Source organism: Entelurus aequoreus, linkage group LG26 (genome assembly GCF_033978785.1).
Source record: "Entelurus aequoreus isolate RoL-2023_Sb linkage group LG26, RoL_Eaeq_v1.1, whole genome shotgun sequence".
In the NCBI taxonomy this organism is placed as follows: domain Eukaryota; kingdom Metazoa; phylum Chordata; class Actinopteri; order Syngnathiformes; family Syngnathidae; genus Entelurus; species Entelurus aequoreus.
The window spans coordinates 26,862,729-26,890,228 of NC_084756.1; the positions used below are offsets into that span (position 1 = coordinate 26,862,729).

At 35.5% G+C, this 27,500-nt stretch overlaps 1 protein-coding gene across 1 annotated transcript in view; it reads right to left on the bottom strand.

Moving 5' to 3' along the window:
- Positions 1–3,461: 3,461 nt before the first annotated feature.
- The window catches only part of ppm1j (protein phosphatase, Mg2+/Mn2+ dependent, 1J), a 60,315-nt gene continuing 36,276 nt past the window's right edge, over positions 3,462–27,500 (bottom strand). Inside the window, exons 3-10 of the mRNA XM_062038284.1 lie at positions 27,174–27,500; positions 26,987–27,099; positions 23,842–23,926; positions 23,645–23,763; positions 19,755–19,818; positions 12,388–12,495; positions 10,187–10,338; positions 3,462–4,763 (exon numbers count right to left, since the gene is read on the bottom strand). The exon at positions 27,174–27,500 is cut by the window's right edge and continues 3 nt beyond it. Of these exons, the coding sequence (XP_061894268.1) occupies positions 4,616–4,763; positions 10,187–10,338; positions 12,388–12,495; positions 19,755–19,818; positions 23,645–23,763; positions 23,842–23,926; positions 26,987–27,099; positions 27,174–27,500 (1,116 nt within the window). The 3' untranslated portion in view covers positions 3,462–4,615. The remainder of the gene's footprint in view (positions 4,764–10,186; positions 10,339–12,387; positions 12,496–19,754; positions 19,819–23,644; positions 23,764–23,841; positions 23,927–26,986; positions 27,100–27,173) is intronic.

The window sequence follows — 27,500 nt, forward strand, 5'->3', positions numbered from 1 at the left end:
TTTTTACAGCATATTACTGTAAATTGGAAAAAATACCAGTTTTTTCATGGTAAAATTTACGGTCTTTTTTTTTTTCACAGCATATTACTGTAAATTTTTAAAAATACCACTGTTTTTTCATGCAAAAATTTACGGTGTTTTTTTTTTTAGCATATTACTGTAAATTGAAAAGAATACCAGTTTTTTCATGGTAACATTTACGGTGTTTTTTACAGCATATTACTGTAAATAAATAAAAAATACCACTGTTTTTACATGGTAAAATTTAGGGTGTTTTTTATAGCATATTACTGTAAATTGAAAACAATACCACTGTTTTTTCATGGTAAAATTTATGGTGTTTTCTTACAGCATATTACTGTAAATTGAAAAAAATACCACTGTTTTTTTTAATGGTAAAATTTATGGTGTTTTTTACAGCATATTACTGTAAATTGAAAAAAATACACTGTTTTTTCATGGTAAAATTTACATGATTTTTACAGCATATTACTGTAAATTGAAAAAAATACCAGTATTTTTTAATGCAAAAATTGATGGTGTTTTTTTTTACAGCATATTAATGTAAATTTAAAAAAATACCATTGTTTTTTCATGGTAAAATTTACGGTGTTTTTTACAGCATATTACTGTAAATTGGAAAAAATACCAGTTTTTTCATGGTAAAATTTACGGTCTTTTTTAAAAAATTTTACAGCATATTACTGTAAATTTTTAAAAATACCACTGTTTTTTAATGCAAAAATTTACGGTGTTTTCTTTTTAGCATATTACTGTAAATTGAAATGAATACCAGTTTTTTCATGGTAACATTTACGGTGTTTTTTACAGCATCTTACTGTAAATAAATAAAAAATACCACTGTTTTTACATGGTAAAATTTTGGGTGTTTTTTTATAGCATATTACTGTAAATTGAAAACAATACCACTGTTTTTTCATGGTAAAATTTACGGTGTTTTCTTACAGCATATTACTGTAAATTGAAAAAAATACCACTGTTTTTTTAAATGGTAAAATTTAAGGTGTTTTTTACAGCATATTACTGTAAATTGAAAAAAATACACTGTTTTTTCATGGTAAAATTTACATGGTTTTTACAGCATATTACTGTAAATTGAAAAAAATACCAGTATTTTTTAATGCAAAAATTGATGGTGGTTTTTTTTTTACAGCATATTAATGTAAATTTAAAAAAATACCATTGTTTTTTCATGGTAAAATTTACGGTGTTGTTTTTTACAGCATATTACTGTAAATTGGAAAAAATACCAGTTTTTTCATGGTAAAATTTACGGTGTGTTTTTTTTACAGCACATTACTGTAAATTTTAAAATATACCACTGTTTTTTATGCAAAAATTTACGGTGTTTTTTTTAGCATATTACTGTAAATTGAAAAGAATACCAGTTTTTTCATGGTAAAATTTACGGTGTTTTTTACAGCATATTACTGTAAATAAATAAAAAATACCACTGTTTTTACATGGTAAAATTTAGGGTGTTTTTTATAGCATACTACTGTAAATTGAAAACAATACCACTGTTTTTTCATGGTAAAATTTACGGTGTTTTCTTACAGCATATTACTGTAAATTGAAAAAAATACCACTGTTTTTTTTAATGGTAAAATTGATGGTGTTTTTTACAGCATATTACTGTAAATTGAAAAAAATACACTGTTTTTTCATGGTAAAATTTACATGGTTTTTACAGCATATTACTGTAAATTGAAAAAAATACCAGTATTTTTTAATGCAAAAATTGATGGTGTTTTTTTTTTTACAGCATATTAATGTAAATTTAAAAAAATACCATTGTTTTTTCATGGTAAAATTTACGGTGTTGTTTTTTACAGCATATTACTGTAAATTGGAAAAAATACAATTTTTTTCATGATAAAATTTACAGTGTTTTTTTTTTACAGAATATTACTGTAAATTTTAAAAAATACCACTGTTTTTTCATGCAAAAATGTACGGTGTTTTTTTTTTTAGCATATTACTGTAAATTGAAAAGAATACCAGTTTTTTCATGGTAAAATTTACGGTGTTTTTTACAGCATATTACTGTAAATAAATTAAAAAAAAATACCACAGTTTTTACATGGTAAAATTTAGGGTGTTTTTTACAGCATATTACTGTAAATTGAAAACAATACCACTGTTTTTTCATGGTAAAATTTATGGTGTTTTCTTACAGCATATTACTGTAAATTGAAAAAAATACTGCTGGTTTTTTTTATGGTAAAATTTATGGTGGTTTTACAGAATATTACTGTAAATTGAAAAAAATACCTGTTTTTTCATGGTAAAATTTATGGTGTTTTTTTTTTTTTTTAGCATATTACTGTAAATTGAAAAAAATACCACTATTTTTTAATGCAAAAATTTAAGGTGTTTTTTTTTAACACAGCATATTACTGCAAAAAAAAAAAAAAACACTGTTTTTTACAGCATATTACTGTAAATTGGAAAAAATACCACGTTTTTTTATGGTAAAATTTACGGTGTTTTTTTTTACAGCATATTACTGTAAATTGAAAAAATACTGTTTTTTCATGGTAAAAATTACGGTGTTTTTTACAGCATATTACTGTAAATTTGAAGAAATACCACTATTTTTTTATGCAACAATTTAAGGTGGGGGTTTTTTTTTTTACAGCATATTACTGTAAACTAAAAAAAAATACCACTGTTTTACATGGTAAAATTTACGGTGTTTTTTACAGAATATTACTGAAAATTTGAAAAAATACCACCGTTTTTATGTTAAAATTTACGTTTTTAAAAAAAAAAAATTCACAGCATATTACTGTAAATTGAAAAAAAAACACATTGTTTTTTCATGGTAAAATTTACGGTGTTTTCTTACAGCATAATACTGTAAATTGAAAAAAATACAGCTGTTTTTTTTTTATGGTAAAATTTATGGTGGTTTTACAGCATATTACTGTAAATTGAAAAAAAATACCTCTGTTTTTTCATGGTAAAATGTATGGTGTTTTTTTTTTAGCATATTACTGTAAATTGAAAAAAATACCACTATTTTTTAATGCAAAAATTTAAGGTGTTTTTTTTTAACAGCATATTACTGCAAAAAAAAAAAAAAAAAACACTGTTTTTTACAGCATATTACTGTAAATTGGAAAAAATACCACGTTTCTTAATGGTAAAATTTAAGGTGTTTTTTTTTACAGCATATTACTGTAAATTGAAAAAATACTGTTTTTTCATGGTAAAATAAGACGGTGTTTTTTTACAGCATATCACTGTAAATTTAAAGAAATACCACTATTTTTTTATGCAACAATTTAAGGTGGGGTTTTTTTTTTTACAGTATATTACTGTAAACTAAAAAAAAATACCACTATTTTACATGGTAAAATTTACGGTGTTTTTTACAGCATATTACTGAAAATTTGAAAAAATACCACTGTTTTTATGGTAAAATTTACGTTTTTAAAAAAAAAATTCACAGCATATTACTGTAAATTGAAAAAAATACCACTGTTTTTTCATGGTAAAATTGACGGCGTTTTTTACAGCATATTACTGTAAATTTAAGAAAATACCACTGTTTTTTCATGATAAAATTCTGGCGACTGAGCTGCCAGTTTTTTTTACGTTTTTTTTTTTAAGGTTACTGTTTTTAAGGTGTATTATTATGTAACCGTACCACAGTTTTTTTCACGGAAAAAAATGGCAGCTCTGTTGCAAGAATAGAAAAAAATAAGTGGTTACTATTTTTTTCCATTTACAGTAAAAGGTCGTTAAAAAACAGCGTAAATGTTACAGTAAAATTCTGCCGACTAAGCTGCCTGTTTTTACTGAAAAAAAACCCCCAAAGGTACTGTTTTTCCATTTACAGTAATATGTTGAGAAAAAGAACACTGTATATTTTACAGTAACGGAGTTGCCAGTTAATTACTGTAAAATCGACAGTTTTTTTTTTAAGAGTGTGCGTAAAAATAAAAATAAAATTTAAAAATGTATTTGCTGATAACTGTAATGTGGCCCTCAATGACAATAAGTTGACACCCCTGATTTAGGGCAAAACTATTGAAGATTATGCTTAAAAAAAATGGAAAAAAATCTGTGATGTGGTGAAGCGGCAATACTTGAAGCGAGACGTGGCGAGGGACGATAGTACGTACCAAATTGCGATTATGGCGTAACGTTACACCCCGGCAGACGGATGATTATGTGGCGTGCAAAAAAGGTCCATTGAACTAACATGTCAACTCCGTTCTTTTTATCATGTGTTCGTTCCATCCTGTTGCCATGACGACATGTCTTTGGTTTCCTCACATTCTTCCCCACTAGGCGCGAGTGCTACAGAGAGGCTACAAAGGGGAGTTTCAGGCATGAGGATGCACAGTCCATGGTCCTAGCTGCCCAGCCTTCAACATCAACAGGAAGTACTACGCAATCTCACCAGCAACCGTCGCCAGGGAAACGGGCTGACTGACTTGACAACCCTGTCCTGGGGTCGGGGGTGCCGGGTTTGAGGTCTAGGTGAGGGGGTTTGGGTCCGAGTCTGGAGGTTGATGAAGATGCCGTCTTCTTCCCGCCAGCCTGTGTGCTCCAGTAAGTCCGAGCGAGCCGCGTCTCTCCGTCATGTCTCCGCCTCGTGTCCCGCCAGGGGGATGACGAACACGGTGATGTCGTCGCCTGATCCCAGTCTCTCGTTGGGAAGACGCCAGCCGCGCTCTTTTAGGACTCCTCTGGACCGCATCAGCAAGTCCTGCGCCGCCAGTGTGTACCTGCATACAGAAAACACAAATAATATCTACGTAAATAAGCTTTTCTGTACATTAATAACACCTTTATTTTGACGGGTACCACTTTATTTCCCGTAACATTTACACCAGGGGTGTCCAAAGTGCGGCCCTGGGGCCATTTGCGGCCCGCAGCTAATTGTTTACCGGCCCGCCACACATTCTGGAAATGCTATTGCAAAAAATAAAAATGAACATTAAAAAAAGTGGAATGAGGTGAAATCTGATGAGAAAAAGTTGACACAAAGCTGCCATGCAGGCTGTTTTTTTATTATGTTATAATTAATTATTTTCAAAGCTCCAACTAGTTCACATTTTTCACTTTAAAATGTTTTATGTGGTAAATATTGCATATATTGTGCAGTTGCCATATAAAAACAAAGTTTTATTTGATAAAAGAGCATAAAACAAACAAAATAATAGTTCAAACGTAAAATCGACAAGATATATCTGAAGTTGATCTCAAAACTTAAGTGATAAGAGTAAAAAAAAAAAAAAAAGAATAAAAATGTATCACTTTATGAGTGGGGCACCTTTTGGATCCCGAATATATTTAGTGGTATTTTATTTATCTTTTCACTGTGATGACTCAAAAATATTAAATAATTAAAATCAATGGTGTCCTGCATTATTTATATTTTAGGGCTCTTATTACTAATTTGTTGAAAGGACTAGTTGGTACAATCCCTGGGGACTCTGCATGGCAGGGGCGTCCTCCTCCCTGAGCCAGGCTTGCACCTGACCGCATACCTAAGTGAGGCTAGGTGACACTGCTGGGAGGCTTTTCCACCATTGGGACACATCTTCAGTTGTGTGCCCCAGCGTCACGGGGTGTTTCGGCCCGGCTTACCACAAGACACCCTCTGCTGAGGAAGGGCCCACCCCAGGGTGATCAAATCCCTGGGTGTGTGTGTCCCATTAGGTGTTAGCCTTAGCAGCCCAGCTGGTGTCACTCCTCCTCAACCACAACCAATGGCTCGTCCTCTCTGCTGTGTTGGCCAGCTCTTTAATGGCCTGTCTGTGAGCCTGCTAAATACTGCATATCTCAGTTTTACTATAAAAAAAACAAAGTTGTTTTTGACAGAAAAGCCACAAAAACTTTTTTTTTTTTTTTTTTTAAGTTGATATAGAGATTTACTGTAAGCGTTAAATAAAAAATAATAATACAAATTAGACTTATTTTTAACATTTTAATAACTGACACCCTTTATGGTCCCCGGAGCCCCTAAAGGTAAAATAAATGCAAAAAATCCATATATTTTGTCATGGTTTGAAAATGAAAAATATCAAAATGGCCCCCACATGCTTTCATTTTTCCGTTTGCGGCCCTCAGTGGAAAAAGTTTGGACACCCCTGGTTTACACAGTTCAGCGGGAAATGGCGAGAAAGACAGAAAAAGATGCAGGTTGCAGCACTTTTTGTTCTTTTTAACCCCTTTGTTGGGATTGTGATTCATTCTTTATCTAAACGGGAAGATATGAACACCCCATCAGTCGGCATCCCAGTGAGAGCAGACATTGTACAGTAAGTGGGTGTTTTAATATGTTTGTAGTAGGGTTGTCCCGATACCAATATTTTAGTACCGGTACCAAAATGCATTTCGGTAGTTTTCTAAATAAAGGGGACCACAAAAAAATGTTTCTTTTATTTTAACAAAAAATCTTCGGGTTCATTAAACATATGTTTCTTATTGCAATCAAACAACAATTTTGCTCTTGAATAAAATAGTGAACATACTAGACAACTTGTCTTTTAGTACTACGTAAGCAAACAAAGGCCCCTAATTTGTCTGCAGTAACATATTGTGTCATTTCTCATTCTATTTTGTCAAAATTATGAGAGACAAGCTGTAAAAAAAGATTATTAATCCACTTCTTCATTCATAACTCCAAGCAGTGTTTGTAAGTTTTACAATATAACTAAAGCCGTTTATAATTAGTAAACCGTCCCATGTGTGATGTCTGTAGGACTGTTTTCATGCATATTTGTAAGTGTTATCGTAATGTAATCAAGCTAGCGTTCAGGAGTGTCTGTGTTGGTATTATTAACTTTTTTGTATTGTTTTAGTTTCACAAATTCCTCAGTAAATTTACCAAGACGTCACCGTGGAGTTATTGAGTCTGTTTAGCTGATTGGAGAGCTAGCTTCCGCAGCTAGTGGGTCCATGAGGATGACTTCTGTTTTGTTTGATCCCCCGTTTTACTGCCCTGTTACAAGCACTGTTTGGAAACAATTAAGGCAGGGGTCACCAACCTTTTTGAAAGCAAGAGCTACTTCTTGGGTACTGATTAATGCGAAGGGCTACCAGTTTGATACACACTTAAATAAATTGCCAGAAATAGCAAATTTGCTCAATTTACCTTTAACTCTATGTTATTATTAATAATTAATGATATTTATCATTGTGGAAACACTGATCATCTTAATGATTTCTCACATTAAATATATATAGAAACAGATAAATATCAATATGCAACACTTTATTTTTATATTTTCTCTAAGTGCACATTTTTCAAATTGAACATTTTCAAATGATCACTTCTAAGACAGTCTTGTGAAATCACAATATCCCATTTTAACTAGCTAGCCACTAACATTTTTTTAACAAATCATGAATTACTTTGCACCATGTTTGTACAAATAACTCATGTAAAATTAAAAAAAATTAAAAAAAAATAATTTATGGAACATCATTAGTAATTTTTCCTGATTAAGATTAATTTTAGAATTTTGATGACATGTTTTAAATAGGTTAAAATCCAATCTGCACTTTGTTAGAATATATAACAAATTGGACCAAGCTATATTTCTAACAAAGACAAATCATTATTTCTTCTAGATTTTCCAGAACAAAAATTTTAAAAGAAATTCAAAATACTTTGAAATAAGAGTTTAATTTGATTCTACAGATTTTTTAGATTTGCCAGAATATTTTTTTTAAATTTTAATCATAATAAGTTTGAAGAAATATTTCACAAATATTCTTCGTCGAAAAAACAGAAGCTAAAATGAAGAATTAAATTACAATTTATTTATTATTCTTTAAAAAATAAATTTACTTGAACATTGATTTAAATTGTCAGGAAAGAAGAGGAAGGAATTTAAAAGGTAAAAAGGTATATGTGTTTAAAAATCCTAAAATCATTTTTAAGGTTGTATTTTTTCTCTAAAACTGTCTTTCTGAAAGTTATAAGAAGCAAAGTAAAAAAATAAATGAATTTATTTAAACAAGTGAAGACCAAGACTTTAAAATATTTTCTTGGATTTTCAAATTCTATTTGAGTTTTGTCTCTCTTAGAATTAAAAATGTCGAGCAAAGCGAGACCAGCTTGCTAGTTGTGGGGAGGCGGGGCCGGCGGACCGACGGCGCCCGTTCCAAGATGGCGGCGAGGAGGCGTGGACGAGCGAGCGGCAAGGCGGGGTGCGCTGGGAGCGACGCCGCCATCAGCATAAGGTGCGTGGAGCGCGCAGCTGTGGACAGTGCAATCACCCTCTCGGACCGTATAAAAGGGCGAGAGACGTGAACATCAAGAAAGGAGACGGAGAAAGACGGCGGACGGGAGGAAACCATCCTCTGCTGCCACGCAAACAACGGCGACGTGCTGCTGAAAAGCAGACGGCGGACGGGAGGAAACCATTCGTGTGCTCACGTGAGAAAAAAGGCAGCTGCTGAAAAGCACGCAAAAGACTCTGTGATTGAAATAATAAAGAAGTCTAAACCGTCTCACGACAATATCTTCCCTGGATGGTCCTGAGAACAGTTAGGACTGTCACACTAGTAAATAAATACAATTTAAATAATAGAGGCAGCTCACTGGTAAGTGCTGCTACTTGAGCTATTTTTAGAACAGTCCAGCGGGCTACTCATCTGGTCCTTACGGGCTACCTGGTGCCCGCGGGCACCGCGTTGGTGACTCCTGAATTAAGGTATGTAAATAAACATTTACAGAATATTTCTGTGGAAAAAACTCATTTCACAACATAAATATCGGTGGCTAATATATGGAAAAATATTTTTTCCCCTAAAATTTGATTAATATATCATTAGGCTCTATAGTCCAGAAAATATGGTACATATGTATTATATGTATATGTCAAGTAAGGGACCAGCGGTAGAAAACGGATGGATGGATGGATGTCAAGTTACAGGTTAAGAATTCCATCCAGCCATCCATTTTCTACCGCTTGTCCCTTTTGGGGTCGCGGGGGGTGCTGGAGCCTATCTCAGCTGCATTCGGGCGGAAGGCGGGGTACACCCTGGACAAGTCGCCACCTCATCACAGACTATTGTTATTATCGTTATTATTTGCCCACACTATATTGCTGGGAAAAAACCCGTAAAAATGTAAGAAAAAGAGCAAAAAGATGTCATGCAATGTGAAAACGATGCAGTTGACACTAATTATTAATGATAATATTTTACAAAAAGTTTGGACACCCCTGATCCAAAATATTAAAAGCTCTCGAAATAAAAAAATGAAATACAAATATAAACTAAGTAGTCACTTAAAAAATGAAATAAACAAAACACAAAACTGATGAACTTAAAAAATTATAACATCTACAAAATATTAAAAACTCTCGAAATAAAAAATTTAATAAAATTATAAAATAAGTAGTGACTTAAAAAATAAAATAAAACACTATTAACTGATGAATTAGAAAAATTACAACATGTACAATAAGAAACACTGTTAAAAATATAACTGAACACTAATATTTTCGTAAAGCAACATGTTTTAAAGCTACCGGAGGTTGTGCAATTACACAATCGTAATATTATTACTATTGTTATTATCATTACCATTATTATTTTCCTACAGGAAAAGGCCCACACTATATTGCTGGGGAAAAAAACGTAAAAATGTAAGAAAAAAGAGCAAAAAGATGTCATGCAATGTGAAAACGATGCAATTTTGACACTAATTATTAATGATAATATTTTACAAAAAGTTTGGACACCCCTGATCCAAAATATTAAAAGCTCACGACATAAAAAATGAAATAAAAATATAAACTAAGAAGTCACTTAAAAAATAAAATAAACAAGACACTATTAACTGATGAACTTCAAAAATTACAACATCTACAATAAGAAACACTGTTAAAAGTATAACTGAACACTAATATCTTCGTAAAGCAACATGTTTTAAAGCTACCGGAGGTTGTGCAATTACACAATCGTAATATTATTACTATTGTTATTATCATTACCATTATTATTTTCATACAGGAAAAGTCCCACACTATATTGCTGGGGGAAAATATAAGAAAAAAGGGCAAAAAGATGAATTGTTCATGTAAATACAAATAGATGCAAAGCAGTGAATGTGCCACCACCTGGTGGAAATAGGAAGTACTGCGACACATTGGCTTCTGCAGAGCATCGCCCACCAGCCCGTTGTTACCTCATGGGGTCAGTGGGCTCACAGCACGACAAGTAGGCCGACACGGCGTCCGCCACTTCCTTGTCCGTCGTCACGTCCCACAGTCCGTCTGTACCCATGACCAGGACGTCGTCTGGGCCGTGTTTGGTGTCCTCGAAGTCGTAAACCTGCACCTGTGACGGGGGAATATATCCATCGACAATTGAAGTATTGCATAAGAACACGGATGCAAGCAAGCACAGACCTGACCTGACCTGACCTGTAGGGCAGTACTCAGTCTTTTCATTATTACCAACTGGACTTATGCCGCACTCCGGTTACCCCGGATGTTGGAAGTCGGAGCTGGGAATGTTCCAGTTACCGTATTTTCCGTACTATAAGGCGCACCTAAAAACCTCAAATTTTCTCAAAAGCCGACAGTGCGCCTTATAATCCGGTGCGCCTTATACATGGACCAGTATTGAGCCACAACGGGTCTCGCAACCCCAGCCTCTACTGTAGCGTCTATTCTATGCGCCTTATAATGCGGTGCGCCTTATATATGAACTAAGTTTTCAAATAGGCCATTCATTGAAGGTGCGTCTTATAATCCGGTGCGCCTTATAGTGCGGAAAATACGGTACAAAGTCGGAAAACAAGACGGCCACATCCACAAAAGCTATTGTTGCCCTTGCCTTGTTTGAATATAAGCAACTTATGAGAGAATATGGACTCTTTCTACAAACCCCAAAACCAGTGAAGTTGTCACGTTGTGTAAATGGTAAATAAAAGCAGAATACAATTTATTTGCAAATCCTTTTCAACTTATATTCAATTGAATAGACTGCAAAGACAAGATACTTAACGCTCAAACTGGAAAACATTGTTATTTTTTGCAAATATTAGCTCATTTGGAATTTGATGCCTGCAACATGTTTCAAAAAAGCTGGCACAAGTGGCAAAAAAGTTGAGGAATGCTCATCCAACACTTATTTGGAACATCCCACAGGTGTGCAGGCTAATTGGGAACAGGTGGGTGCCATGATTGGGTATAAAAGCAGATTCCATGAAATGCTCAGTCATTCACAAACAAGGATGGGGCGAGGGTCACCACTTTGTGAACAAACGCGTGCGCAAATTGTCCAACAGTTTAAGAACAACATTTCTCAACCAGCTATTGCAAGGAATTCAGGGATTTCACCATCTACGCTCCGTAATATCATCTAAACGTTCAGAGAATCTGGAGAAATCACTGCACGAAACATTGAATGCCTGTGACCTTCCATCCCTCAGGCGGTACTGCATCAAAAATGGACATCAGTGTGTAAAGGATATCACCACATGGGCTCAGGAACCCTTCAGAAAACCACCGTCAGTAACTACAGTTGATCGCTACATCTGTAAGTGCAAGTTAAAACTCTACTATGCAAAGCGAAAGCCATTTATCAACAACACCCAGAAACGCAGACGGCTTCGCTGGGCCCGAGCTCATCTAAGATGGACTGATGCAAAGTGGAAAAGTGTTCTGTGGTCTGACGAGTCCACATTTCAAATTGTTTTTGGAAACTGTGGACGTCGTGTCCTCCGGACCAAAGAGGAAAAGAACCATCCGGATTGTTATAGGTGCAAAGTTGAAAAGCCAGCATGTGTGATGGTATGGGGGTGTATTAGTGCCCAAGGCATGGGTAACTTACACATCTGTGAAGGTGCCATTAATGATGAAAGGTACATACAGCTTTTGGAGCAACATATGTTGCCATCCAAGCCACGTTATCGTGGACGCCCCTGCTTATTTCAGAAAGACAATGCCAAGCCACGTGTTACAACAGCGTGGCTTCATAGTAAAAGAGTGCAGGTACTAGACTGGCCTGCCTGTAGTCCAGACCTGTCTCCCATTGAAAATGTGTGGCGCATTATAAGGCCGAAAATACCGGACTGTTGAACAACTTAAGCTGTACATCAAGCAAGAATGGGAAAGAATTCCACTTCAAAAATGTGTCTCCTCAGTTCCCAAACCTTTACTGAATGTTGTTAAAAGGAAAGGCCATGTAACACAGTGGTGAACATGCCCTTTCCCAACTACTTTGGCACGTGTTGCAGCCATGACATTCTAAGTTAATTATTATTTGCAATTTCCCAACTCATATGGAAACGGGGTTCGTACTTCTTGCTATCACACCGTCATGAAATAAAAAAGAAGGAGAATCGTTGAGAGTTGAGGTGACTTGACGTTGGTCGCTCACCTCAGGAACACAGGAGAGGAAAGGCTTGATGTAAATGTTGGAGTTGTACACCTTCAGGTCGTGATCTCCCAGCCCGCGAGTCACTCCGATTGTCGCCATGACTCGTGCCTGCGTCCAACAACACACACACACACACGTGTAAAACACACACAAATGGAACTCAGCCTACGTGGTTGGATCGCCATGTTTTTCAGTTGAGGGACGATCCATTTATGAAGTGTAGACAATGTTCTGTCAGAGGCTTGTGGGGATGAGGACGCATCTCCACAGATGTATGTGACGTTCACACTGCAGGGTCGGATGTCCAATTCGTGACTGTAACGCCGTTACTTTCGGCGGTAAATAGCAATCTAACGCGTTATTTTTTTATATTCGGTAACTCAGTTACCGTTACTACATGATGCGTTACTGCGTTATTTGACGTTGTTTTTTATGTAGTATCAGCTAGACACTGAGAAGATCTGAGTGTGTTTTATTGCAGCGCTGCGGAAGGGGCGACAAGAAAGAGGCGCGCCGTCTTTGTGTATGTGTATGAGAGGGGGCGCGTCTGTGTTTACTAACAAGACATCATGGCGAAGCCCGAAGCCGAGTTTCTTAACATGGAGATATTCTCACTACTTTTCTTTTGTCGACCACAAAGAAAAGAACATTTTAGTTGAATGTAAGTTGTGTCTTGGATCAAAGATCCTATCCTAGCAATTCAAATCTGCTGAAACAGCTACAAAAGCAACATGCTTCGACGAAGCCAGTAAGAGACACACTTCACCTCCACCTCCAACAGCGGCTGGATTTTAACGAGGCACTGCGCACTGAAGGTACACACCCTTGTCAATTCTCTTATATACTCTTTCATTCTAGACGTCTAGAGCAGGAGTCACCAACCTTTTTGAAAGCAAGAGCTACTTCTTGGGTAGTGATTAATGCGAAGGGCTACCAGTTTGATACACACTTCAATAATTTGCCAGAAATTGCCAATTTGCTCAATTTACCTTTAACTCTATGTTATTATTAATAATTAATTATATTTACACTTAATTGAACGGTTTAAAAGAGGAGAAAACACGAAAAAAAATTACAATTAAATTTTGAAACATAGTTTATCTTCAATTTCGACTCTTTAAAATTCAAAATTCAACCGAAAAAAAGAAGAGAAAAACTAGCTAATTCGAATCTTTTTGAAAAAATTAAAAAAATAATTTATGGAACATCATTAGTAATTTTTCCTGATTAAGATTAATTTTAGAATTTTGATGACATGTTTTAAATAGGTTAAAATCCAATCTGCACTTTGTTAGAATATATAACAAATTGGACCAAGCTATATTTCTAACAAAGACAAATCATTATTTGTTCTAGATTTTCCAGAACAAACATTTTAAAAGAAATTCAAAAGACTTTGAAATAAGATTTACATTTGATTCTACAGATTTTCTAGATTTGCCAGAATAATTTTTTTGAATTTTAATCATAATAAGTTTGAAGAATATTTCACAAATATTCTTCGTCGAAAAAACAGAAGCTAAAATGAAGAATTAAATTAAAATGTATTTATTATTCTTTACAATAAAAAAAAAAAAACATTTACGTGAACATTGATTTAAATTGTCAGGAAAGAAGAGGAAGGAATTTAAAATGTAAAAAGGTATATGTGTTTAAAAATCCTAAAATCATTTTTAAGGTTGTATTTTTTCTCTAAAATTGTCTTTCTGAAAGTTATAAGAAGCAAAGTAAAAAAATTTATGAATTTATTTAAACAAGTGAAGACCAAGTCTTTAAAATATTTTCTTGGATTTTCAAATTCTATTTGAGTTTTGTCTCTCTTAGAATTAAAAATGTCGAGCAAAGCGATACCAGCTTGCTAGTAAATAAATACAATTTAAAAAATAGAGTCAGCTCACTGGTAAGTGCTGCTATTTGAGCTATTTTTAGAACAGGCCAGCGGGCTACTCATTTGGTCCTTACGGGCTATCTGGTGCCCGCGGGCACGGCGTTGGTGACCCCTGGTCTAGAGTGTTTGATTATCACATCACTCTAAATGTATAGACTATAAAGTTCACAAACATAAAGAGGGATCCTAGTGGGCCAGACCAATCTTTCCTTATCTCTAAACTAAAACTGGGGAAATGTGTAGAATGTTCTGGGCTTCAGACATGATTTTATTTCAGAATTCCTTGAGATAAAAAAACGCCTGGTTAGGCTTTGTGTACGTAGATGTAGTGTGTGTCTTTGTGTATGTAGTGTGTGCCTTCTTTGGTTTACAGCTATGTTGTTGTTATGCTGTTTGTTACTTATGTATGTTATGTTGCTGCTATTTAAAATAGTTTTGTCAATTTGTTCTGGCCTGAAACAAATCGGCTCTTTGAAACATATCTTTGTCTTTATGTGTTGTATGTAGACCACATTGTTTGTGTGTTGTATGTAGAGCACATTGTTTGTGTGTTGTATGTAGACCACATTGTGTGTTGTATGTAGAGCACATTGTTTGTGTGTTGTATGTAGACCACATTGTTTGTGTGTTGTATGTAGACCACATTGTTTGTGTGTTGTATGTAGACCACATTGTTTGTGTGTTGTATGTAGACCACATTGTTTGTGTGTTGTATGTAGACCACATTGTTTGTGTGTTGTATGTAGAGCACATTGTTTGTGTGTTGTTTGTAGACCACATGGTTTGTGTGTTGTATGTAGACCACATTGTTTGTGTGTTGTATGTAGACCACATTGTTTGTGTGTTGTATGTAGACCACATTGTTTGTGTGTTGTATGTAGAGCACATTGTTTGTGTGTTGTATGTAGAGCACATTGTTTGTGTGTTGTATGTAGACCACATTGTTTGTGTGTTGTATGTACACCACATTGTTTGTGTGTTGTATGTAGAGCACATTGTTTGTGTGTTGTATGTACACCACATTGTTTGTGTGTTGTGTGTAGACCACATTGTTTGTGTGTTGTATGTAGACCACATTGTTTGTGTGTTGTATGTAGAGCACATTGTTTGTGTGTTGTATGTAGAGCACATTGTTTGTGTGTTGTATGTAGAGCACATTGTTTGTGTGTTGTATGTAGAGCACATTGTTTGTGTGTTGTATGTAGACCACATTGTTTGTGTGTTGTATGTAGAGCACATTGTTTGTGTGTTGTATGTAGAGCACATTGCTTGTGTGTTGTATGTAGACCACATTGTTTGTGTGTTGTATGTAGACCACATTGTTTGTTGTATGTAGAGCACATTGTTTGTGTGTTGTATGTAGACCACATTGTGTGTGTTGTATGTAGACCACATTGTTTCTGTGTTGTATGTACAGCACATTGTTTGTGTGTTGTATGTATACCCATTGTTTGTGTGTTTTATGTAGACCACATTGTTTGTGTGTTGTATGTAGACCACATTGTGTGTTGTATGTAGAGCACATTGTTTGTGTGTTGTATGTAGACCACATTGTTTGTGTGTTGTGTGTAGACCACATTGTTTGTGTGTTGTATGTAGACCACATTGTTTGTGTGTTGTATGTAGAGCACATTGTTTGTGTGTTGTATGTAGAGCACATTGTTTGTGTGTTGTATGTAGAGCACATTGTTTGTGTGTTGTATGTAGAGCACATTGTTTGTGTGTTGTATGTAGAGCACATTGCTTGTGTGTTGTATGTAGACCACATTGTTTGTGTGTTGTATGTAGACCACATTGTTTGTTGTATGTAGAGCACATTGTTTGTGTGTTGTATGTAGACCACATTGTTTGTGTGTTGTATGTAGAGCACATTGTTTGTGTGTTGTATGTAGACCACATTGTGTGTGTTGTATGTAGACCACATTGTTTCTGTGTTGTATGTACAGCACATTGTTTGTGTGTTGTATGTATACCACATTGTTTGTGTGTTTTATGTAGACCACATTGTTTGTGTGTTGTATGTAGACCACATTGTGTGTTGTATGTAGAGCACATTGTTTGTGTGTTGTATGTAGACCACATTGTTTGTGTGTTGTATGTAGACCACATTGTGTGTTGTATGTAGACCACATTGTTTGTGTGTTGTATGTAGACCACATTGTTTGTGTGTTGTATGTAGACCACATTGTGTGTTGTATGTAGACCACATTGTTTGTGTGTTGTATGTAGACCACATTGTTTGTGTGTTGTATGTAGACCACATTGTTTGTGTGTTGTATGTAGAGCACATTGTGTGTTGTATGTAGAGCACATTGTTTGTGTGTTGTATGTAGAGCACATTGTGTGTTGTATGTAGACAACATTGCTTAGCAGAGTTGAGTGATGCAAATGCATGTCAAGTTGATCAACATATTGTATTATTCTCCAGTGCAATAACAGAACTGAAATGAAGGCTAAAAGGGCATTAAATGGGGCCTTAAAAAAAAAAAAATACAAAAAATACATAAGTAACTAAATAGTTACATTTCACAGTAACGCATTACTTTTTGGTGTAAGTAACTGAGTTAGGAACTGAGTTACTTTTGAAATAAAGTAACTAGTAACTGTAACTAGTTACTGGTTTTCAGTAACTAAACCAACACTGCTGTTCACATTACGAAAAACATGCGATTTCTAATGTGAATGCAACCCGACCTGTACATGGACATGATGTCATGATGTCGCACGCACTTGTGGCAATTTCAAGGATTTTGTGCAATGTGTTGAACAGGCTGTTCATTCCCTGCAGAGAGCTTTTGTCGCTGTGCAGAATTCACTTATTGACTTAAAAACTGGTTCTTAATGCTGACAAGACAAAACTTAAGCTGTTTTCCAAACATAGGAATGTGCCTCAAACTCTCCCAGTAGCGTCCACTCTTGAAGGGAATGTCATAGAAGTGGTGCATGAATATAAATACCTTGGGGTTTTAGTTTGATGACTCGCTCACTTTTAAGCCTTTTGTTGATCAACTGGTGAAGAAACTAAAACTTCAATTGGGCTTTTTCTTCCATAAAAAGAGAGGTTTTTCTTTTGGTGTAAAAAAGCACCTTATCTCTGCCACATTTTTATCCATGCTAGATAATGGTGATCTTTTTTTTAATATGAATGCTACTCATTCCTGTCTTCAGATGGTGGACTGTGTTTACCATGCTTCTTTGAGGCTCATCACAAACTGTAGAGCCATATCTACATATGCACGTGTGGCCTTCTCTGTCCATTAGGACAGTGGTCCCCAACCACCGGTCCGCGGACCGATTGGTACCGGGCCGCACAAGAAATTAAAAAAAAAAAAAAAAAAAAAAAAAAAAAATTAAAATCAAATCAACATAAAAAACACAATATATATATATATATTAGGGATGTCTGATAATGGCTTTTTGCCGATATCCGATATGCCGATATTGTCCAACTCTTTAATTACCGATACCGATATCAACCGATACCGATATCAACCGATATATGCAGTCGTGGAATTAACACATTATTATGCCTAATTTGGACAACCAGGTATGGTGAAGATAAGGTACTTTTTAAAAAAATTAATCAAATAAAATAAGATAAATAAATTAAAAACATTTTCTTGAATAAAAAAGAAAGTAAAACAATATAAAAACAGTTACATAGAAACTAGTAATTAATGAAAATGAGTAAAATTAAGTGTTAAAGGTTAGTACTATTAGTGGAGCAGCAGCACGCACAATCATGTGTGCTTACGGACTGTATCCCTTGCAGACTGTATTGATATATATTGATATATAATGTAGGAAGCAGAATATTAATAACAGAAAGAAACAACCCTTTTGTGTGAATGAGTGTAAATGGGGGAGGGAGGTTTTTTGGGTTGGTGCACTAATTGTAAGTGTATGTTGTGTTTTTTATGTGGATTTAATAAAATAAAAATTTTTAAAAAACGATACTGATAATAAAAAAAACGATACCGATAATTTCCAATATTACATTTTAACGCATTTATCGGCCGATAATATCGGCAGACCGATATTATCGGACATCTCTACATTATATATCAATATATATCAATACAGTCTGCAGGGATACAGTCCGTAAGCACACATGATTGTATTTCTTTATGAAGAAAAAAGAAAAAAGAAAAAAAAAAAAAATTATTTTGGGACCATGCTTGGGACAAATTTTCAAGCGTTGACCGGTCCGCAGCTACAAAAAGGTTGTGGACCACTGCATTAGGAGACAGTGTCACTGGTACATTATTATTTACAAGGCTCTTCTGGGACTATTGCCCGAATATACACTATATTGCCAAAAGTATTCGGCCACCTGCCTTGACTCACATATGAACTTGAAGTGTGTGGATATCTTCCTCCTCCGCGTTCGTCGGACCACCAATCATCGACATGTCAGGCTCTTCCAGGTTTACAAAAGGTTTTATTTTACAATAAAACGTGCAAAGTCTTTTGGGTGCTCTTCAGCAGCTGTCTTTTCTCAAGTGAGCACACGAATGGTTTTCCTCCAGTGTCGCGTCTCCGTCTCGCTCTCCACCGTCAACGACCATCAACAACCTCCTTCTCCTTCCTTCTCTTACTGGCTTTAACAGAGCGACGGGTGATCAGACCAACACTCTCAGCTGTGTCATCCACGCACCTGTCGCTAATCTCGAAGCCGGTCCTGGCACATCCCGCTTTGCTGCAGGTCCGCAGGCCACGCCCCCCAACAAAGTGCCATCCCATTCCTAACCCATAAGGTTCAATATGATGTGGGTCCACCTTTTGCAGCTATTACAGCTTCAACTCTTCTGGGATTGGCTGTCCACAAGGTCGCGGAGTGTGTTTATAGGAATTTTCCCGCCATTCTTCCAAAAGCGCATTGGTGAGGTCACACAGAAGGCCTGGCTCTCAGTCTCCGTTCTAATTCATCCCAAAGGTGTTCTATCGGGTTCAGGTCAGGACTCTGTGCAGGCCAGTCAAGTTCATCCACACCAGACTGTTATCCATGTCTTTATGGACCTTGCTTTGTGCACAGTCATGTTGGAAGAGGAAGGGGGCCCGCTACAAACTGTTCCCAAAAGGTTGTGAGCATGGAATTGTCCAAAATGTTTTGGTATCCTGGAGCATTCAAAGTTCCTTTCACTGGAACTAAGGGGCCAAGCCCAACTCCTGAAAAAACAACCCCACATCATAATTCCTCCTCCACCAAATTTCAGGTGGCATCCTATGACAGTTCCACGCTGGAAATCACTGAGCTCCTGAGAGCGGCCCATTCTTTCACAAATATTTGTAGAAACAGTCTCCATACCTACGTGGTTGATTTGATACATTTGGATGGGTGGCCAAATACTTTTGGCAATATAGGGTATATTAAATCTTTTTTTTTACTCGATAAAGAATCGTAATTCATTCCAATATGGATGTTTTTGACACTCCTAGTGAACAAGGCCAAAATGTGTGTACTTGTGACGCCTCTTACCTTTTTACCTTCTCCGTATATGAGGGGGAATTTCAGATCGTCTTCCACGATTGTCTTGTAAGCCCTGCACATAAAAACAGCATTAAAAAAAAGGGTAAAGTCCAAAAAAAAACTGCAGCCTCTAGTGCACAGGTGTCAAACTCGAGGCCCAAGGGCCATATCTGGCCCGCGACATCATTTTATCTGGCCCGCAAACACCTGGAAATGATATGTGTCAATAAAGGACTTCATATTTTCTCACTAAATGGAATGGATTTTTTTCATTTTGACAGAAAAAATATATGTACTGCTTGAAATTGCATACCTTTTAAACATTAATAGTAGGGATGTCCGATAATATCGACCTGCCGATATTATCGGCCGATAAATGCGTTAAAATGTAATATCGGAAATTATCGGTATCGGTTTTTTTATTATCTGTATCGTGGTTTTTTGGTTTTTTTTTTCATTAAATCCACATAAAAAACACAAGATACACTTACAATTAGTGCACCAACCCAAAAAACCTCCCTCCTCATTTACACTCATTCACACAAAAGGGTTGTTTCTTTCTGTTATTAATATTCTGCTTCCTACATTATATATCAATATATATCAATACAGTCTGCAAGGGATACAGTCCGTAAGCACACATGATTGTGCGTGCTGCTGCTCCACTAATAGTACTAACCTTTAACACTTAATTTTACTCATTTTCATTAATTACTAGTTTCTATGTAACTGTTTTTATATTGTTTTACTTTGTTTTTTATTCAAGAAAATGTTTTTAATTTATTTATCTTATTTTATTTTATTTTAAAAAAAGTACCTTATCTTCACCATACCTGGTTGTCCAAATTAGGCATAATAATGTGTTAATTCCACGACTGTATATATCGGTTGATATCGGTATCGGTTGATATCGGTATCTGTAATTAAAGAGTTGGACAATATCGGCATATCGGATATCGGCAAAAAGCCATTATCGGACATCCCTAATTAATAGTAGGGATGTCCGATAATATCGACCTGCCGATATTATCGGCCGATAAATGCTTTAAAATGTAATATCGGAAATTATCAGTATCGGTTTCAAAATTATCGGTATCGGTTCCAAAAAGTAAAATGTATGACTTTTTAAAACGCCGCTGTGTACACGGACGTAAGGAGAAGTACAGAGCGCCAATAAACCTTGAAGGCACTGCCTTTGCGTGCCGGCCCAGTCACATAATATCTACGGCTTTTGACACACACAAGTGAATGCAAGGCAAACTTGGTCAACAGCCATACAGGTCACACTGAGGGTAGCCGTATAAACAACTTTAACACTGTTACAAATATGCGCCACACTGTGAACTCACACCAAACAAAAAAGACAAACACATTTCGGGAGAACATCCGCACCGTAACACAACATAAACACGACAGAGCAAATACCCAGAACCCCTTGCAGCACTAACTCTTCCGGGACGCTACAATATACACCCCCCGCTACCCCCTACCCAAAACCCCGCCCACCTCAACCTCCTCATGCTCTCTCAGGGAGAACATGTTCCAAATTCCAAGCTGCTGTTTTGAGGCATGTTAAAAAAAAGAATGCACTTTGTGACTTCAATAATAAATATGGCAGTGCCATGTTGGCATTTTTTTCCATAACTTGAGTTGATTTATTTTTGGAAAACCTTGTTACATTGTTTAATGCATCCAGCGGGGCATCACAACAAAATTAGGCATAATAATGTGTTCATTCCACAACTGTACATATCGGTATCGGTTGATATCGGTATCGGTAATTAAGAGTTGGACAATATCGGAATATCAGCAAAAAAGCCATTATCAGACATCTCTAGTTAATAGTATTGCAACAAATATTACAGTATATTATCACTTTCCAAACATCTGAATAAAAATAAATACTTACAAATCTGCTTGACTTATGATTTTACAGCAAACTACCCATCAAATTATTAAAAATGACAATACATTTTACGGTGTTCTTTACAGCATATTACTGTAAATTGAAAAAAAATCAATCAAAAAAATAAAATAAAATGTTTGCATTGAAATTCGGTTGATTGAGCGGCCGTATTTTTACTGTAAAATCTGGTTTTTAACGGTGTATTACTGTAAATGTAAAGACGGTACATTTGTTTTTAACGGTAGAAAAACTGGCAGCTAAGTTCCCAGAATTAAAAAAAGAACTTGTAGAGTTTTTCCATTAACAATATGATGTTGTAAAAACCATATTTAACACAAAAATTCTGGCAACTAAGCTGCCAGCTTTTTTTTGTAAACCCCCAAAAACAGTGGTACTGTTTTTTCATTTACCGTAAAAAGTGCTATATTTGACTGTAAAATGTTTTAAATGTAAAGGATTTACTGTACAGTCTATTTAAAACAATTTATATAATTAATAATGAAATCCAGAGGCAAATTCATACATTATTCGCCGTTATAAGCGGCCCTCTGATGGCAGCCATAACTGCCATGTGGCGCTCAATGGAAACCAGTTTGACATCCCTGCTCTAGTGTGAACACCCTGCAGGTTGTGTAACTGTAAATATCACAAGGCTTTACCAAAATACATACATGACTTTGTTCAATTCTAGCAGTACCAACAAAAGACCACTAGGTGACTCGGCAAACACCTTCCTGTTCCTTTTCTGTTACACATGTGTCAATCTGTGTACTTTTTATGGTTTAAGTTTATTTCCAACATGCATACAGTTACAACATGACACATCACAATTTCCTGTTTCTCTCTTCAACATGTTTGAAAAGGAGTAGGAAGAAGCAGAGCTTATCTAATCCTACCCCTATTCCATTTCATACCAATTACTACCACATTTTGATCCACTTCCTGTTCTCAATTTGTACACAATTTATTCCAGTAATTAGAGATCTCCGATAATATCGGCCTGCCGATGTTATCGGACGATAAATGCTTTAAAATGTAATATCGGAAATTATCGGTATCGTTTTTTTTTTATTATCGGTATCGGTTTTTTTTTTCTATTTATTTTTTATTTAATTTTTTAAAAAATTAAATCAACACAAAAAACACAAGATACACTTACAATTAGTGCACCAACCCAAAAAACCTCCCTCCTCATTCACACAAAAGGGTTGTTTCTTTCTGTTATTAATATTCTGGTTCCTACATTATATATCAATATATATCAATACAGTCTGCAAGGGATACAGTCCGTAAGCACACATGATTGTGCGTGCTGCTGCTCCACTAATAGTACTAACCATCCATCCATCCCGCTTATTCCCTTCGGGGTCACGGGGGGCGCTGGAGCCTATCTCAGCTACAATCGGGCGGAAGGCGGGGTACACCCTGGACAAGTCGCCACCTCATCGCAGGGCTAATAGTACTAACCTTTAACAGTTAATTTTACTCATTTTCATTAATTACTAGTTTCTATGTAACAGCTTTTATATTGTTTTACTTTCTATTTTATTCAAGAAAATGTTTTTAATTTATTTATCTTATTTAATTAATTAAAAAAAAAAGGACCTTATCTTCACCATACCTGGTTGTCCACATTAGGCATAATAATGTGTTTATATATATATATATCATATGTATTCATACATATATATTCCTCGCGCACTAATTGACTTAAAGGGCGCGCTTGCTGCATGTGACGTTATCGATGGTAAAATGCATTTTTAGACAATATGATTTGCCTGAGTGGCTAGGAGACGGTAGAAAATGGACTAGCAAGGACAAATTAAAAAAATAAATAAAATAAAAATAAAAAAATAAAATTTAACTGGGGACTTCCTGCGGGCCGGATTTTGGACGCTGGGGGGCCGTATCCGGCCTGCGGGCCGTAGTTTGGGGACCCCTGCTTTAGAGACTTTAATGCACAAAGATGTTAAAGGAGCATGCGGGCGTTTACCATCCAGTCATGGTGTGGTCTCGGTAGAGCATCTTCTTGCCGAGCTCGCTGTGCTGGATTCTGCGGGGGAACTCAATGTGAGTGAACTCGTTGCCCAGAAGCTCTGGCCTCAGGAAGCCCTGGGAATAAATGGATAATGTCATTAAACTGTGGGCGAAAACTAAATTGTACTTATATATATTCATGCATTTTAGTACCAGATACTGTAGCCGTTGTCGCTCTGACTCCGGTGTAAACTCGTTCGTCATGGGAATAACTTCATTGTTCCGGATTATTATAGCCCTGAAAATATATTTAAAAAAAGCAAGATTGGCAAACACATACACACGTTTGTACTTTCCTTAAACAACAAATAGACATTATGACGGGTTTTGACTTTTACATTCTGACAGACGAGCACATGATGCAGTTCAAAGCATATCTGTTGCGACTAGAGATGTCCGATAAATGCTTTACAATGTAAGATCGGAAATTATCGGTATCGTTTTTTTTATTATCGGTATCGTTTTTTAAAATTTATTATTAAATCCACATAAAAAACACAAGATACACGTACAATTAGTGCACCAACACAAAAAACCTCCCTCCCCCATTTACACTCATTCACACAAAAGGGTTGTTTCTTTCTGTTATTAATATTCTGCTTCCTACATTATATATCAATATATATCAATACAGTCTGCAAGGGATACAGTCCGTAAGCACACATGATTGTGCATGCTGCTGCTCCACTAATAGTACTAACCTTTAACAGTTAATTTTACTCATTTTCATTAATTACTAGTTTCTATGTAACTGTATTTATATTGTTGTACTTTCTTTTTTATTCAAGAAAATGTTTTTAATTTATTTATCTTATTTTATTTAATAATTTTTTTAAAAAAGGACCTTATCTTCACCATACCTGGTTGTCCAAATTAGGCATAATAATGTGTTAATTCCACGACTGTATATATCGGTATCGGTTGTTATCGGTATCGGTAATTAAGAGTTGGACAATATCGGAATATCAAATATTGGCAAAAAGGTCACCCACATCTGCGGTCCTCTCCAAGGTTTCTCATAGTCATTCACATCGACGTCCCACCGGATTGTGAGTTTTTCCTTGCCCTTATGTGGGCTCTGAACAGAGGATGTCGTTGTGGCTTGTGCAGCCCTTTGAGACACTTGTGATTTAGGGCTATATAAATAAACATTGATTGATTGATTTGATAGTGTAGCAATATAGTGTAGTTAGAACACTTAGATCAAAGGTGTCCAAAGTGCGGCCCGGGGGCCATTTGCGGCCCGCAGCTAATCGTTTACTGGCCTCCCACACATTCTGCAAAAATTGCAAAATTGATAGTATTGCAAAAATTAAAAAAAACATTTTAAAAAAGTGGAATTAGGTGAAATCTAACGAGAAAAAGTTGCAATGTTTTTCTTTTGTCTTTGTTTATTTTTATTTTTTTTGCCATTGCTCAAAAAAAAGACAAAAAATCTCTGTTACAATGAATTATTATTTAAAAAATGTCACTTTAAAATGTTTTATGTGGAAAAAATATTGCATATATTATGTGGTTGCCATAAAAAAAACATCAAAGTTTTATTTGACAAAAGAGCATAATACAAACAAAATAATAGTTCAAACGTAAAATCGACAGATATATGTGAAGTAGATCTCGTAAGTGTTAAAAGTTTTTAAAAAAAACTAATAAAAATGTATCACTTTATGAGTGGGGAACCTTTTGGATCCATAATATATTTAGTAGGATTTTTTTTAACATTTCACTATTACTACTCAAAAATATTAAAGAATTAAAATCAATGGTGTCCTGCATTATTGATCTTTTAGGGCTCTAATTACCAAATACTGCATATTTCAGTTTTACTATGAAAAACAAAGTTGACTTTGACAGAAAAGGCATAAAACTTTTTTTTAATTTTTTTTTTAACTTTATATCAACCTGAAGTTGATATAGATCAGGGGTCACCAACCTTTTTGAAAGCAAGAGCTACTTCTTGGGTAGTGATTAATGCGAAGGGCTACCAGTTTGATACACACTTAAATAAATTGCCAGAAATAGCCAATTTGCTCAATTTACCTTTAACTCTATGTTATTATTAATAATTAATGATATTTACACTTAATTGAATGGTTTAAAAGAGGAGAAATCACGAAAAAAATGACAATTAAATTTTTAAACACAGTTTATCTTCAATTTCGACTCTTTAAAATTCAAAATTCAACCGAAAAAAAGAAGAGAAAAACTAGCTAATTCGAATCTTTTTGAAAAAATTAAAAAAATTAATTTATGGAACATCATTAGTAATTTTTCCTGATTAAGATAAATTTTAGAATTTTGATGACATGTTTTGAATAGGTTAAAATCCAATCTGCACTTTGTTAGAATATATAACAAATTGGACCAAGCTATATTTCTAACAAAGACAAATCATTATTTCTTCTACATTTTCCAGAACAAAAATTTTAAAAGAAATTCAAAAGACTTTGAAATAAGATTTAAATTTGATTCTACAGATTGTCTAGAATAATTTTTTGGAATTTTAATCATAATAAGTTTGAAGAAATATTTCACAATTCTTCGTCGAAAAAACAGAAGCTGAAATGAAGAATTAAATTAAAATGTATTTATTATTCTTTACAATAAAAAAAATTAATTTACTTGAACATTGATTTAAATTGTCAGGAAAGAAGAGGAAGGAATTTAAAAGGTAAAAAGGTATATGTGTCTAAAAATCCTAAAATCATTTTTAAGGTTGTATTTTTTTCTCTAAAATTGTCTTTCTGAAAGTTATCAGAAGCAAAGTAAAAAAAATTAATGAATTTATTTAAACAAGTGAAGACCAAGTCTTTAAAATATTTTCTTGGATTTTCAAATTCTATTTGAGTTTTGTCTCTCTTAGAATTAAAAATGTCGGGCAAAGCGAGACCAGCTTGCTAGTAAATAAATACAATTTTTAAAATAGAGGCAGCTCACTGGTAAGTGCTGCTATTTGAGCTATTTTTAAAACAGGCCAGCGGGCTACTCATCTGGTCCTTACAGGCTACCTGGTGCCCGCGGGCACCATGTTGGTGACCCCTGATATAGAGGTTTACTGTAAGCGTTAAATAAAAAATAATAATAATTTGACTTATTTTTTACATTTTAATGACTGACACCCTTTATGGTCCCGGGAGCCCTAAAGGTTAAAAAAAAAAATCCATATATTTTGTTAAGGTTTGAAAATGAAAAATATCAAAATGGCCACCGCATGCTTACATTTTTCCGTGTGCGGAAAAAGTTTGGACACCCCTGACTTAGATAATAAGACGGTTCTTAACGACAACATGGGTCTCACCTGCTGTCTCCGGCGTTGGCCACATAGAGTTTGCCCATCAGATGGATGGCAGCTAAGGCACAGCAGCCACCGGAGATGGCATAAGACGCTTTTTCATTTTCTATCAGCTCATCCTGGAGCACAGGTGGAAAAAGAAATGGATCACAACTCCTGGCACATATCTGAGAAGGGTTCACCATCTGCTCACCATCTCCTTGAAGGTGGTCTCGATGACGCCCATCACCAGGCTCTCCAGGCTGACCATCTTCTCCATGTGAAAGCGCACGGCGGAGTCGCTGACGGCGTCGGGCTCCTCCGCCACCTGCGCCGTCGCCTTCTTGCCCTCCGCCTGGTAGGGGCTGCCGTTCTTGGCCAAGCAGATTGGAGGCGGGCTGCCGTTGTTCGTCAGCAAGTGGTACACTTCACCCAGACGGTCCCTGATGAGGCGGTGAAGGAGCTTGGAGGCCATGATGGCCGCACCGGAGCCGGCGTGACCATCAAAGACCCCCCAGAAGAATAGTGGTAATCCAGTGCC